The sequence below is a fragment of the Pipistrellus hanaki genome, assembly GCF_964339955.1.
Source record: "Pipistrellus hanaki genome assembly, chromosome: 4".
NCBI lineage: Eukaryota > Metazoa > Chordata > Mammalia > Chiroptera > Vespertilionidae > Pipistrellus > Pipistrellus hanaki.
Genome location: NC_140506.1, coordinates 7328672 through 7344958, shown reverse-complemented (window position 1 = coordinate 7344958; position 16287 = coordinate 7328672). Strand labels below are relative to the sequence as shown.

At 41.0% G+C, this 16287-nt stretch overlaps 1 protein-coding gene across 1 annotated transcript in view; it reads left to right on the top strand.

Annotated features, from left to right (window-relative positions):
- PLCXD3 (phosphatidylinositol specific phospholipase C X domain containing 3) overlaps nt 1-15151 on the top strand; it is a 120691-nt gene extending 105540 nt beyond the window's left edge. Inside the window, exon 3 of the mRNA XM_084881768.1 lies at nt 12614-15151. Coding sequence (XP_084737894.1) covers nt 12614-12767 — 154 coding nt within the window. The 3' untranslated portion in view covers nt 12768-15151. The remainder of the gene's footprint in view (nt 1-12613) is intronic.
- The last annotated feature ends 1136 nt before the right edge of the window (nt 15152-16287 follow it).

Below are 16287 nucleotides of genomic sequence, written 5' to 3'. Positions count from 1 at the left end.
AGCCACGCTTTCAAACGATTTCTGGTTAACGACTTCCAGTGGGACACGGGTTCCTAATAAAATGAGCAGTAACGTGTTTGAAGTTCCCTCCTGCCAAGTAGTTGGAAATAGCACTGTCCCTCTGAAACAGGTCCCTGTCCTCGACTGGCTCCTGGGGAGAAGATTCCTCCATGGCCTCCCCTCTCCCCGGAGCAGCGGCCCCCACAATCCAGAGATGGTGCCATCACCAGTACTACCATCTGATTCACCAGCCACTTCCCTTTGTCAATTCCTTCTCAAACATGAACTGGGCTTGTTCGAGGTTTTCCGGTCCACAATGGCGAAGGACAGATGAGGTCTCTGTCATTGTACTTCTAGTCTCTAGCTGAGGAACTGTGAAACCCTGGCCTTGACATCATTTAACAACTTTGGTTTAATGAATATAGTGTGGCAATTATATCAAAAATACATTTTGTGGCCTCTTGGATAGTTTTGATATTTAGTTATTTTCTTTCCTAGTGTCATATTCCAAGTTTTTCAGAGACACTATATGCAGTCAAGTTCAAATTCAGTTCTAGGCAAGTGCACTGGTATAAGGCAGATTGTGGTGTGCACTGGTCCCCCCATCCCCTGGATGAGACTGTGGCGTCATTGGCTCACAGCGCTGCTGTGGAGCGAAGGGCCCAGGAGAGCAGCTTCTCTGTAAAACCAGGCAGTTAATGCGATTGTAGGTGTGACTGTGGAGCTTTGGAAGTTAATTAGGATTCCAACACACACACACACACACACACACACACACACACACACACACGACGCTCTTTTCTGAATTTTCAACAACTCTTCAAGTCACCACCAGAAGGCTCCTCTGCCTTCTCTATGCCAGTGTCTTTTCTTCTTCCAGCCTGAATAAATTCTGTAACAACTTTCAAACACCCTGCCCTGCAGACCCCCCCTGAGATAACCCAGGACTGGTCTGTCACAAGAAAGCATTTTATTTTACCTTTTCTTGTTTTGTGGTGGAGCAATTTTTTTTCTTTTTTTACTGAATTTTTAGTGTGACACTGGTTAAGAAAATTAGACAGGTTGCAGGTGTACAATTCCATAACACATCATCTATACATTGTATTGTGTGTTCACCACCCCAAGTCCAGTCTCCGCCCATCACCATTTATTCCCCCAATACCCTCCTCCACCTCCTCCTACCCCAGCAATCGCCACACTGTTGTCCATATCTGTTTTTCCTCTTTTCCCCCCATTTTTCTTCAATCTCTGTACCCATCCCCCATGGAGGGTCACTTTTATAGCTTATAGATTAATGTAAAGGAGGTTGGGTGAAAAACATGAAGAGATTAATAAAACAAAATAAAACAAAACTACAAGACGCAGACAAAAGTATGGTGATGAGCAAAGGAAGCGGAAGAAAAGGATAACGGGGGATAAAGGGTGACAGAAGGAGACTTGACTTTGGTGGTGAATCCACGATGCAGTATGCATATGATGTATTGTAGAGCTGTGCACTTGAAACCTGTATAATTTTAGTAATCAATGTCATCCCAATAAACGCAACAATAAATAGATAGATAAATAGAAAAAAGTGTTGCAAGGGTTCTTTTAGGACCACATTTTCAAACCCTTCCCTAAAATACAACCAGACACAGTTACTAACAATGCTCCACTTTCATGTGGCACATTCTAGGTTCAGGGACTCTTAGACTCAATAACTAGTTAATTAATGACTTAATTAAAGCTAGAGTGAGCACCAGCCCTGAGGAAGGACAGCATTATTGTCTTTATGTCACCTTACCAAACCCTGCTTCTGCAACGTGCTAAGTGCAAACTCCATCAACTCGGCAGATAATTCACATGACCAAGTATTCGCATGCATATTTGATTGCAAATATTGAGGGGGAAATTATATTACTTAAAACATTTCTTTGTATCTGCACAATTGTTCTGATGTTGAGATCTTAACTCTAAAACAACCCAGCAGAGACTTACCTGAATGGCTAACATCCCCTGACAATACCATTGCTTTGCCTCCTAAAGGATCAGACCTTCCATGTTTCTCATCAGCTCCCACTTCCTACTCTTCAGCCCCTCTCCAGCCTCAGGCCATTCTCGAGGGTTGGGCTACAGTTCAGGGACCTCAGTTCCTGCATGCTCTGTGTCTTCTTGGGCAGCAGAGAGAAGATTCCCTACGCTGGAAGGAAAAGACAAGTGTGTTGACTCTTGTAGAAATAGACTTGCTTTCCTTCCACAGCTCCTGCTTCCTTTGGAAGAAGCTGTTAAAGAATTTCAGGGGAAAGGTGACGATGGAATGACTTTGGTGGTAACAACAGAGAAATAGTCAGAATGCTCCTTGGCCATAATAAGACAACAGTACCCAGAATGAGGGTGGAGATACTCTTATACTCTGCACCCACGTTAGAAAAGTGCATTATTTTTCAGGCGCCTCTTTTGGAAGAAGCATGGACAAAGTGGAGTATTTAGAAGAGAGTGACAAGAACAATAAGTGGGTTCCAAACAGAATGATCTAAGGAAAGGAAACAGGTATTTGAGATGGAGAAGGGGTGATGCAGACGGTGCGGTAGGAGAATCCCAATTATTGTCAAATATTTATGGGAATGTCATGTTAAAGAGAGATAGACTAGTGGATGGTCAGAAAACTCCTAGTAGTGGTAACAGTTCAAAGATGAGAGGGTCTGCCTCAGGCCTTGTGAGAACTTCAGGTCCCTGAAACAAATGGCAGAGTTGATCCCTTGAAAAGGACCCTGAATGACAATAGTTCCAGACAGCGTTCTGTAGAATATTAGGTCTTCTACATATCTATTGGCCTCTAAGAAGCAATAAGAAGTGTGTGTGTGTGTGTGTGTGTGTGTGTGTGTGTGTGTGTGTGTGTTTACATGTGTTGGTGGTTGTGAGACTATTCTTGGGAACAGATAAGTTTTAACTCAGGGAAATACTAGTAAGTTCTTAACTTATTCCAATAACATCTCAAAGTCCTAATATGATAATATACTATCATGAATATTGTGAACATCAAAGAGGCTTCAACATTACCTAAATATATTTGACCAAAGGAATATTTATTTGTTTTTTGAGAATATCTTCCAATATCCCATGAGGCATTGTTCCATGGAAACACTTAGGAAACATTTTTACACAGAATGTGATGACTGCTTATAAACATCTGAAAGGCATTTTCAAACCTGATGTCCTTTGACACTTTTGTAAAGGTGTCAAGGAGGACACACACAAGGAAGAGGGAGAATGTATTAATAAGATACACACAGGGCACCTATATGGTTTGGCAATATTTATTGCATGTTATTAAGTTCCTAGGAATTTTCTATGTTGTCAAAGCATGCTGAAGTGGGCAATTTACATAAGTGTCAGGTAACATGATTTCCCAAAGATAAAAGCAACAAAGAACACAATGGAAAACGCTCTTCTCAGACTAATTGACTTAAAAGTTTGTACTCTTTTGGGACTAATAAAAGACACTGACTTTGTAAGACCACTGTCAGGAGGAAATTACAGAATTAAGAGCTTAAAGAGGATTAGTATCTTACAGAGCCGATGTCATATTCCTCTACCCTTTGCACCTGCTGTTGTCACCGATTAAAGGGGAAAAGGCCAGAGAAGTCACCTCTGATGACTCTGCAGGATTACTTTGGCCCACAGACACAGGGACACATTTGCACCTGGGATATTGTGATCAAGTTAAATTCTGCTTGTGTTTATTCCACCTGTTAGCATTTTCTCTAAGGAATGTGAAATTTCTGGATTTGGCTCTGTGGAAATTACATCTACTTTGGATGCTATTGCCACACTCTCTTTGAAAGCACACATCACAGACATGCAAGTGCACAAAGTTCTACACGCCAAAGGCTGCTTTGAGAAAATACATACCCACAGCTTCTGCGTGGCAGCTGGGAATGGAATAGTTTCCCATCAGAGTGACCATGATTTCTTTAGAAGGAGGTGTAGGCCTTCCGTGAGCCTCTGATCCATGATTCAAAGCCTCCTTACAGCGGAAGATGCTAACGGGAAACCGAGGGAAGACTGTGTGGTCACTGTTTCTAAGTAGTCCTGTTTGGGTGGTCTTTCTGCTTTGCCAGAGGAGGTGGAGGCCCCCAAGGAGTCTGCACAGTGCATAGCACTAAACATAAGTGCGGTTGTTCTCAGGTGATTCTTCTCTCCATCTTTTATAACAACAAGGAAAACACCCTCAAACCAGCCTACAAACTACCTTACATTTTTTAAATGGAAATATGATTTTAGTTTTCTTATCTCATTAAGATTGCCAAAGGCCACTTTTGATTTTCAGGGCAGGGAGAGAGAGGCAGGTGGGATAGGGGGTGGATGTAGAGGGTGGGCCTGGGGGATGAAAGAGAATCTACTGATCACAACTTCCTGCCATCAAATAATAAACTTGGCTCAGTCAGTGTGGCTCAGAGGTTGAGGGGCAACTTATAACTAAGAAGTCATGGTTTGATTCCCAATCAGGCCACATGCCTCGTTGTGGGCTCAATCCCCAGTAGGGTGTGCAGGAGGTAGCTAATCAATGATTCTCTCTCATCATTGATGTTTCTAGCAATCTCTTCCTCTTCTTTCCTTTCCTCTCTGAAATCAATAAAAATATATATTTTTTAAATGGTACACTTGTAGGTTGGGTTTCCCCAAAAGCAGACTCTGGGATGCTGAGATTTGTGTGCAGAGTTTTATTCCGAGTTCCCTTGGGATCAGGGTCTAACGGGAGAGTGAAGAGAACAGGGCAACAGGCTGCAATACAGAAACTACAAAGGTTTCACCCAGGCCTACAGGACTAACTTTGTATTCACCTAAAGTAATGAAAAACTAGGAAAAAATAAAGGCAACTTACACTTACTGTCTGCTATGTGATAATCATTTTAAGCATTAACACTAAAAAGGGAGTAGTAGCTAGGATCTATTGAGTTCTTATCTCTCAGGTAGTGTGTTACATTTTATATGCATGTTATTCCATTTAATCTTCACATGAATTGACTCTTTTTATTCTCTTTCGCAAGTGAGGAAACTGAATCTAAAAGAAGTTAAGTGACTTCCTAAAGTCACACAAGTCCATAGAACTGAGTGCAGGGATCTGAACTCCAATGGTCTGCCCCAAAGTCTTTATTCCTAACTTCTGTGTTGTACTACCTACCTCTACGGTACTGTTCGAGTTCATTCTTGCAAGAACACTATGAAACGTGTGCCATTATCATCCTCATTTATAATGAGGAAAATGAGCAGCAAGGGGTGAAGTACCCTTTCCAGGGTCACACATTGTTAGTAACCCAAACAAGACCTGTATGGATTGTAGACAGTCCATTAAAACCGATAACACTCCTAATGCAGGAGTCCTTGGAGAGTAGACTTATTTAGTCTCATGAGTTTATAAAAGTCCATGGGATCTTTCCTTAGGAATTGGAGCGTGTGCCAGGAAAGAGGCCAGCAGCTAAAGCATGGCCCAAAGGAGGCTTCATGGGCATCATTTTTCAGAGTTTTCAGGCAAAGCTCTTTTCAGCAGTCCAGCGATTTTTATTTGCTACAGCTCAGATAATTCTGGAATTAGTCCCATCATCAAGGCAAGAACCATGTCTGATTAATCTCCGTGTCTGCCCCAGCCGCTGCCCCCTGGTAGGTGCTCAGTAAACAGTTGTTGAGATTATGAGGGAGCAGATGAATGTGATAGAGAACAATAGTTCCCAGGACTTCACCTTCCAGGACCATTTTTCTTACACCATTTCCCCTCAAAGAGCCCTTCTCCTCTTCATAAATGTGCATAGGCAATAACTCATTTCCCCTTGGTTACAGTTAAAGACATACAGAATTCCACTTGAACCTCACACAAGCAATAGGTAGTCAACACTAAAACCGAATTGATAAAATGATCCTGCCAGCAGTAAGCAAAAGTGGCATTTAAGTTAACTGGTATGACCACACTTCATGGGTGACTGATTTCTGTCGTGGCTTCCAGCATGACTACCTCTGACAGCCAGGTCCCAGGCCCCCAAGCTGGGAACCACTGCAAGCCAAGGGACACAGCTCGGTTGTCCTCCAGATGTTTGTCCCAAGCAGAAACAGATGTGCAAATTTTCAGCCCAGTTTAGCAGCAGCTCCAAAGAGGAGGATGACAAGGTAGGTGCCAGCAGACAGAAACTTTAGGATTTAAATAAAGTAAACTGCTTCTGAACTTTAAATACCCAAACTCCCTGAGCATCTGTGTTGAGTGGGGGCTATTTTACTGAGAAAGGGACTGAGGTAGGGATTCCTGATCTCACACCGAAGTGTTCATTGTATTGAGACTCTGACTCTGGAGAAAACCCATTGACTGACTCCGGGAAATCTAAATCCGAATGTCTCTTTGTCTAGAATTTGCTAAGCTTCCTTTCTTCCTGGGCTCCCTTAGAAATTAGCAGACAGAACTGTCTGCGCTGCTGGAGGCTGTGGGAAGGCTGGCTCAGCGCACAGACCGTCTAGGGCTTATTCTGCAACCTTGGCTGGGAGCACAGGATGCATGCTAGGATACAGGACATCTTATGGACTCTAGATACCATTTTTCCTGGGGGTGATCTTATTTTAATTGAAGGTGGATTTTTAACTGTTTTCTTCCATGCCTCAGTCAAAAGGGCTCGTGTTGCCAACACCGAAGGAAAGGGATGGTGTCTTTTGCTTCCATTTTGATTTGACTGCATTGCTTTTTGTTAAACAAACACTGAAATAAAATAGACTAACAGCCTGCCAGGCATGGGAAGGAGATGAAACAGTGCCTGTGAACTCCTGAGGATTTGAAATGTATCCCTTTGACAACTGAAAGCATCTGGCATCGGGAGGGTGATGGCGAAGGTTAGTCCATGCCCAGTGCCCAGTTTTCCTGGTGAGACAGTAGCTCTTGTGACTCCTGGGGCGTGTCTGCACTCATGGTTGTGGTCACGCCTTTATTATGAACTCTGAACCTCACATGTGAATAATATCCAGGTACCATGTGCCTTCTGTGCGGCCATGTCCACCTCTGAGTGTTTAGTCCTAATTTTACCGTTAGGGGACATTGGGACTCAGGGTTTTAAATAAAACCCATTGCTATAGTCGGGACCAGATTCTCCCCCAGCACCAGGAAAGTTGAAGTGATCATTTTGGTTGTTTTAATAAATCCCTCTCTCCCCTCCTGGACGGCAGGTACCAGGAGGCCAAGGGCCTCCTCAGTTTCTGAGCCCCACCGTGTACTCAGCACACAGATTACTGTGCAGCAAGAGAGGTCCTTATCCGTATGTGTTAAATAGATGTCTCTATCCAGCTACACATGGCATTTGAACTTGATTTCAGCAGGGAATCTGGGAAAGTCAAGCAGAGAAGGATTTCTTTCTCTCACAGCTACAGAGTGAAAATTCAGATTGACTGGAGGGTCAGCGGCGCCCTTCATTCTTTCTGTTTTACACCTAAATAGCTGCAGTGATTTCGTTTTGAAAGCACATGGCGCAGGTCAGAGGCAGTCTTGGGAGGCTTTAGTGTCCTTCCAGCAGAGCGCAGGGCTTCTAAAATCTCCACAGCTGCTGGTAAAGCCATTGTTTTGTAGATATTTCATGACCTAATTATCTAAGTGCAATTTGAGAGGAAAATACATATTTTTTAAATGAGCTTTTTTTTCCCCATCAGACATGAATCAGATATGCTGCGTTCTGAACAGAAACAGTGTTAGCAAAACTTAATAGGCGATGTTTACAGAAATTATGATTTATGCCAGACCTGTGCCTGTCTGTCTACCTGAGGTTATTGTGAAGCCCCTCCTGAAGGTTAAACCTACAGGGGCAAAGGCACTGCTTTTATTGCTGGGTGGTCAGTGCATGAAATGCCAATCTTTGGGGCAAGAGTTCCTCCTTTTTTTTTTTGTCTTTTTCTTCATTTTCTGGTGAAAGTTCCCAACTTTCAGAAATGGCCAGATTGACAGATCACATTTTAAAATATGTCATATTTAAGTTCAGTTAGTTGCTTCTTATTGACTCAGTTGTTCAGGGGAAGAAAGATCTGTGGTCATTATTTTAAACTTTGTTGATCAGTGAAGTCTGCATTTCTCAGGAGAGACTAGATTCGGGACAAGCAGCAACAAGGCTCTGACGCTTTCATAGTCATCTTTATCCCCATGCATCAAAGAGGTCGGTAAAAATTAATGAGTTGATTTTGAAGATTCTATTTTATTCACTAAAAAAGAAATCCATTTCAATAAAAAAAAAAATTTTAAAAAAGGAATGCTTTCAGCCCAGCAGGTGTGGCTCAATGGTTGCGTGTCAGCCTATGAATCAAGAGGTCTCTGGTTCAATTCCCTGTCAGGGCATATGCCTGGATTTTGAGCTCGACCCCCAGTAGGGGGTATGTAGGAGGCAGCAGATCAATGTTCCCCTCTTGCATCAATGTTTCTCTCTATCCTTCTCTCTTCCCCCTCTCTCTCTCTCAAAAATCAATTTTAAAAATGTATTTTAAAAAATAAAGAATGCATTCAAATAAAATTTGCTAGAAACGTTTTATTATCTACAATAGTTTGTTCATTACTACAAAACACAGGTATAAGGAAATTAGAAAAGTAGCACATATAAAATGCATTCATTGTAAAAGTGTTATCTATACACACAGGCACACCTAAATATGAATTTCACAGGGATTCCTCATTAATGTCTAATACATGTAAATATTAAATTATCTAATGACTAGAGGCCTGGTGCATGAAATTCGTGCATTGGGGGTGGGGGAGATTGTCCCTCAGCCCACCCTGCACCCTCTCACAATCCAAGACTGCTGGCTCCCGACTGCTCACCTGCCTGCCTTCCTGATTGCCCCTTACCGCTTCTGCCTGCCAGCCTAATCACCTATTAACCACTGTCCTGCCAGTCTGATTGAAGTCTAACTGCTCCCCTGCCAGCCTTTTGCCCCCAACTTCCCTCCTCTGCCGGCCTGGTCACCCCTAACTGCCCTCCCCTGCAGGCTTGATTGCCCCCAACTGCCCTCCCTTGCAGGCCTGGTGCCTCCCAACTGCCCTCCCCTACTGGTCATCTTGTGTCCACATGGGGGCAGGATCTTTGACCACATGGGGGCAGCTATCTTGATCTTTTGTGTTGGAATGATGGTCAATCTGCATATTACTCTTTTATTAGATAGGATAGAGGCCTGGTGCATGGGTGGGGGGTAGCTGGTTTGCCCTGAAGGATCCCAGATCAGGGTGGGGATTTCCTTGGGGTGTGGGGTGGCCTAGGCAAGGAGCCTGTGGTGATTTGCAGGCCTGCCATGCCTTCCCTGGTGACCCAAGGGGAGGCCGTGGTATCTGGGATATATTTATCTTCTACAATTGAAACTTTGTAGCCTGGAGCAAAGCCAAGTCTTCTGCTTGCTCCGTGGTGGCAGCCATTTCTCTTGGAGTTTATTCACCTTCTATAATGGAAACTTTGTAGCCTGGAGTGGAAGCCTAGGCTGGCCAGGGCAGGTGGAAAGCTTGGCTTCCTCCATCGCTGGGGGCAACCCTAGCCTGCTCTCTCCAGCTCCATGGCTGCCTCCATTTTTGGGGGGATTTATCTTCTATAATTGAAACTTTGTAGCCTTGAGTGGAGGCCCGCCAGGGTGTGTGGAAAGCTTGGCTTCCTCCATTGCTGGGGAAACCCAAGCCTCTCTCCTGCTCTCTGTGATGACAGCCATCTTGATTGGGATTGATTTGCATATTTGCTCTGATTGGCTGGTGGGTGTGGTTTGTGGGCATGGCAGTAGGTGTAGCGGAATGATGGTTAATTTGCATATTACTCTTTTATTATGTAGCCTATTTAATAATTAAAATTAATAATACATTAATAACTAAATTGAATAAATCTGATGAATTAAGTTTAATTCTAATAAACTTTATTTTTATGAAGATGATAAAATGCTATCATTATCATTAACACAATCTCATAGCACTAAATGTATAATGTGGAGCAAGTTGCTTTGCGGATTGTTTGGTGAATTCAAAAATTTGCCAGTGAGACCTGCCAAATATAGAAAAGTTAAAGCTCTTCAAGTTAGTTAAAGAAAAACATCTTTTTCTTCAAACAAATAACAGTGAATTCACAAACGGAAATCTATGGCAGTACCAAAGTAAGGAAAACAGTAGCCTTTTCATGAATTATATTATTGCATATATTCTTTTCTAAAAATAAAGCTTTTGTTTCTAAAAGTAAATCCTATTCATGTATTCAACATGTCTTTATTAAGTGCGTAGTCTGCCAGGCACTATGCTAAGGACTGGGAATACACCAGGGAGAAAGTACACAGCCTGCTGCTAAAGAAATTGCAGTCTAGTTGAGGAACAGATATCTGTCAAACACATCAATATAATTACAATTCTGACTAGTGTTTTGAAGAAGTGACATTTAAAATATCACCTGAAAGATGAGTTCCAGTGAAGGAGCAGGGAAGAAAACCACTCTTTATAAATAAACAAAAAGCAAAGCAAGCAAATAACAGCAGCATTTACAAAGTTCCCTGAGAAAAATTAGGCTGTTCAAGATGACTAAGACTGGGATGTGACTAGAACTTGGTGATGGAAAGAGTGACTGGAGATGACATGACACAAAAGAAGCACCTGGTAGCCATTGTTCAGGGCCCCACAGGTTAGTTAACATTTTTTGTTTTCATTCTAAAAGCACTGAGAGGTGATTGAAGTATTCTGGGTAGGAGATTGAATTAATATCATAACCCTGACATGAATTAATCAGTCAAGGTCAGCACATTGAGGTCTATTGATCTCAGCACTTCCAACTCCTAAACCTTTTCTAAACCAGTTCTCAAAGCCAGAACATGAGAAGATCTCTGGCTCCCACATCTCCCACCTCCTGTTGCTTTCTTGGAGGGAGATTTTCTTACTGCTGTAGACTTACTTGTTTCTCTTATAAAGACCTGGAACCTATTTGAAGATGCCTTTCCTCAGGAGAGTTGCACATTCCAGAGGAGGGATTTGAAGCTTTGTGTACCAAGTTCATTCCCCAGCCCCCTTTCTGACTTTGATTGGAACTGTGAAAGCTGGATAGAAAAACATCACAACTAAGTATAATTTCAACTTATCAGTTTGCTATAAACTGCATTCTTGATGTTAATGTTGCCCCCCAAGAGGGCAAAACTTGTGAGGGCAAATAAAAAATTTACACCTGGATGGTGTGGCTCAGTAGTTGAACATCAACCTATGAACCAGGGCACATGCCCAGGTTGTAGGCTCGATCTCCTATGTGGGGCATGCAGGAGGCAGCTGGTCAATGATTCTCATCATGGATGTTTCTATCTCCCTCTCCCTTTTCCTCTCCCTTGCCCTTCCTTTCTGAAATCAATAGCCATTGTTCAGGGCCCTATAGGTTAATTAAGGATTTTTATTTTCATCCTAAAAACACTGAGAGGTGATTGAAGCATTCTGGGTAGGAAATTTTTTATTGTTGATATTATAGATGACTCTCACCCACTCCCTGCTTTACTCTCCTCCAAAATAAGATGTGAAGCAGGGAGGCATGGAACAGACTGACATCCTCAAAATGTGTTTGAGGGAATGAGAAGAGATAAACCAAATAATTTATATACTTATATGCATAGCCCATGGTCAAGGGCAATAGGGTGGTGAAGAGAAATGGTATTTTAAATGTAAAACTTGTATTTCATGTGAGGACTACAAGCTATTCCAAAAGGATGTTTCATCAATCCTCAAAGCAATCTATTTTATCCAGAAATAGACGAGCACTCTTATGTTCTCTTAATGCCTCTCCATGGGGGTAACAATTGTTTTCAATCCAGGCCCAGGAACCCTTAATCTATGAGAAGCAGAGGCATCTGAGGAGGTGTTTCTGTGGTGATCATAGTTCTAAGGTGGGAGGTTGGCTGCTCAGGAACCTCTCATGGCCTGGTACCCCAGAGCCTAAGGAACGGCTGAGCCAGACACTAAGTTAAGGTTAATACAGAATCAGCATTGGCCTCAGCATCACTTCTACCCACCCCTTCCTCTCACCTCTCAACCCGAGCATATTTATTGAACAACCATCCTTCCCAGGAAATACACTGGTTCTTTCCAAAACTATCTGCCTTCGTAAAACGCCAACATCATGCTACATTTGTAACAGGAATATGTCACCTGCTCTAGCAAACCCAGAAAGTAATGGACTTCAAACCCGAGTGGCTGCACACACATTGCCACAACATCTGTCTTTCTAATGACTTGAATATGCTTGTGTCTCTGCTCTAAGGATCCAGATTTTTCATTTTAATAGAATTCTCTTCTAAAACTATTGCCATGAGGGACCAAATTTCTCCACCTGCCAGTCTATTTTCTGAAGGCATTGGCGCTTTAGATCCATTATATGCTCCTTTAGAAGGAGCTGGATCCTTCTCTATGTGTCTAACAGGAAAAAAATGTGTATACTAGAAAATAGGGATCAGTATTTTTATGGTATTTTACTCATAAGATTAATGTAGTTCAAGGCCATTGACCCAGTTTTGCCTAAGTGGGTTGAGTTTATAGATTAGATATACTCTCTGAGACCCAGGGAAATACACAAGTATTTCATGCCATGCTTTAACTTCAAGAACCCACAACTTCTCTTTTTCTTTCCTTTCTCAGGGCTCTTCCCGCCATGATGCAGTGGGTCAGCACGCAGAAACCAGGAGAGAGCGGCATCAATATTGTCACTGCCGATTTTGTAGAACTTGGTGATTTCATCAGCACTGTCATAAAGCTCAACTATGTCTTTGATGAAGGAGAAGCCAACACTTGATAGTACCATTTTGAGCATTCATGAATAAGATAGAGAAGACTCATTGTATTAGGCATATTATCTAGAAACACTCTGATCTTCCTATTCCACTGAGTCTCTGAGGGAACTAGGGCTGGCAGTGGGTGGGAAAAGGGGAAATCCAATTTTTGAGTGGTTATTATCATAGTCTCTGCATTAGTATAAATATTTCATTTCCCATTTGGTGAGCGAAATCTACTTCTAGTGTTAGAGATTTTAAAAAAGACCAGTGAAATTTGTTTTTCAGAATTAGTCTTTGTGATATATAACTCACAAGTGTTTACTTGATTGTGTTTCTGATTTCAACCTAGATCTGCTATGCTCTCTGTATCCTCTGAACCTTCTCACCCTGCCCCCTTTGCTTGCTCTTCTTAATCAGATGCTGTATGGGACTCAAAACAATTGACTGTTCCCAACAGAATGTGTATTACATTGTTGTAGTGAAATTTATTTGTTGTGTGGAACATGGTATAATATTCTGTTGTCATCTGCAATTGGGCAATCATTGCTAACTCTTTGTCATAGAAAATATGCATTAAAACAGTTTCCCTGCATCAGTAATATTGAAGGCCATCATCAGTGATTTTTTGGGTAATACAAAAACAATAGTGTTTCACTGTATTTCTATTTAAGGCAGCTATAAATATAGAGCAAACAATTCTTTGGAAGAATTACTTGTGCCAACTTTAAATGGGGGGACTGGGAAGAGATGGTTGCTAATTTAATCAAGAATCTTCTAATAACATCGCCCTACAAATGCCCAGTAAATGAAAAACTATGACTGAAGAGTATGTTAAAATCAGAGAAATCTGCAAAGAACTCTTACAAAAGCTCTCCTAACAATTCACTTGATTGAAAAGGGGTTGGGGGCAGAGGAGGAAGAAGAAAGAAATGAAAGATTGTGCAAGCTTTCCTATCAAATTAGGATTTCTAAACATGTAATTTTAAATCCCAGATTTTGAGAGACATATTTCAAGAAGCTTTACTTGGAGTTTTTATTTTTTAAAAGTTGAAAAGGGAGGAAGGGTGGCAGAAGGAGTCAAAGCAATGCTTTTGAAACTCTGTCCGTGAAGTTACAAGAATCCATGAACCATCTTTAGCAGATTCTACGGAAAACTGACCCAGACTTACCCCTCTGGGTTCCATCCTCCACTAGAGTTGAGAATGAAACAGAGTGAAAGTTTCTGTGTCCAACATTGACTGTCCCTGTCTACAGTGAAAAGATGATGCAACTATGAGTATTGCTTCCTCCTTGTTGTCTTTATGATATTTGACAATGCTAAAATAGTCTTAAAAGAGCACAATAATCTTTATCTATATGCCTCACAGGAATATAGTGAGGTATTTATAAAAAATTATAAAATTTGCTGAAACTCTTATGAATTATCTTAATGTTTAGAAATAATCATGCATCAATAATTTCCTGGGAAAACACAGCCCACATAAATTGAAGTGTGCTCTCAACTTCTAATTAATCTAAATGTAAGGCATGTGATTAAATATCTGAGACCTAGGTAAGGGAGTTGATGCTAGGATTATGTGTGTCCAGATTATAAATAATTAAGAGTTGTTTACATGGTTATAAATATTCATTATCAGAAAATAGTATTTATTGGCAATTGCAGGAAAGATAAATTGTTTGTACTGAAGAGAATTATGAAAAGTATATAAGTAGATGTGATAGACCAAGTACCATGCAAATACACTCAGCAGATCTGATCTACATTCCACTTGTGTATGTTTTGCCCTACACAATATATCAATACATACCCACTCCTATGCAGAGAGATTAAAATACACACAAACACAAGCATGGACAGACACAAATTATTTTTTTCAAGTGAAAATATTGATAATATAAAATAATTTAATTTTAAGACTGTGAAACCCTTAACAATGTATAAAAAAAATGATAAGACCTTTGAAAGTAGAGTAGCTGATCATATTCAAATATTTTTTTAAACATAATTCAGCTTGGGACTTAATCATTTACAAATATAGTTTTCTTTCTGCTTTGCAGTTGTATTGTCTTCCTGTGTCTTTCACCTGTTCCTTACGTGCAATTGAATATGAATCCTTTTTTAAGGGTTATGGATTATGGAAATTTATGTCCTGTAAAGTTGCTTTTTGGGCAAGTTTTCTTGCTGACTATCCATTGTTCATCCCTCAGGAGGATCTTTAGCCAAGCACACTTGAAATGACATAGGATTTAACTTATCAATATGGCAGGAAACAAATATTTCAACATTTTCATGAAAATTAATGAAATAGAGGTAACTGTGTTGTATTTTCTTGAACTCAGATGCTTTCATATAGTTTGCTTAGAGTATTACTTTACTATATTTGTCATTTCGGTGCTGGGGGGGAAAAAGAAAAAAAACCCCTGCTGAAGGATTAGACTGATTGTGCAATTTCTTAACTGGAGAAAGTTTTCTATTGCTACTAATGATATACTTGACAGAAGGTCTCTTCAAGCCACTGTTACTGCTTCCACGTGGACACAATGCTTTGTCGCAGGAACTGAGAGAAAAGGGACTTGCCTTAATTTCTAAGGGAGAGAGCAGGTAGAAGTGAACTGTGGGTCTTCCAACTGAGTAGAGAGTCCATTAGAAGGGATTCCTTTGAAAGGGGAGAAAAGAGAAGGTGCCTTTGTCTGTCTTCTGTTTATTGGCCCTGCCCAGAGCACTTAGGAAGCATGCTTGGGGGGGGGGGGGGAGCTGTGAGGGCTAGTAATATGCAATCTGAACTTACCCTCAGCCTCTGCATCTTTGTCTTAGTTGGGCAATGTCTTTCCAGACAAGCTATTATAGAAGTAAAGGGCTACAAAGAGACCCCAAGATGGTAGGAGATACATCTTGGTGTACTTTTTGTTCTGCTTGTTTCTTAAGACTTTATGTCACATATTCTGCAAGGCAAAAAAAAGAGAAACAAAATGCAACTTTCATCTAATCTACAGCAGGAAGTCAAAGGAGTAGGTGGGATGGATGGGAACTTATGCAAAGAGAGTCATTTTTTGGTTTGCTCTCCTGTCTGTAATTTTAAAGGACTCAAATGGAATGCTCCTGCCATTATCATTTATGTCTCCCTTATTACTACACAATCATGTGAATGCAGAGAATGAGGAGGCATTGTTTCAAGGTCTTAGGATATTCTGTATGATGACCTCAATATTCACTTTCAGCCATATTGGGAAAAGTCACTTTCATGAAGTGCCACCTAACAGTGAATGTATTAGAGCATAAAACGTTTGGCATGTATATGCTGTGTGTCTTCACACAAGCAAACACACACACACACACACACACACACACACACACACACACACATTATTCAAATTGAAACTGTAATCACTCAACCTAATTCTGTTGCCATTTTAACTCTTAAAATCAATTATTTCCTATGTGAGTAGGCATAAACATAATTCAAATATTTAAATATTCAAGAGGAGAAAAATCACTAGGGAACCAATGAAAAATGAGAAGATCATAAATAAGAAATGTCC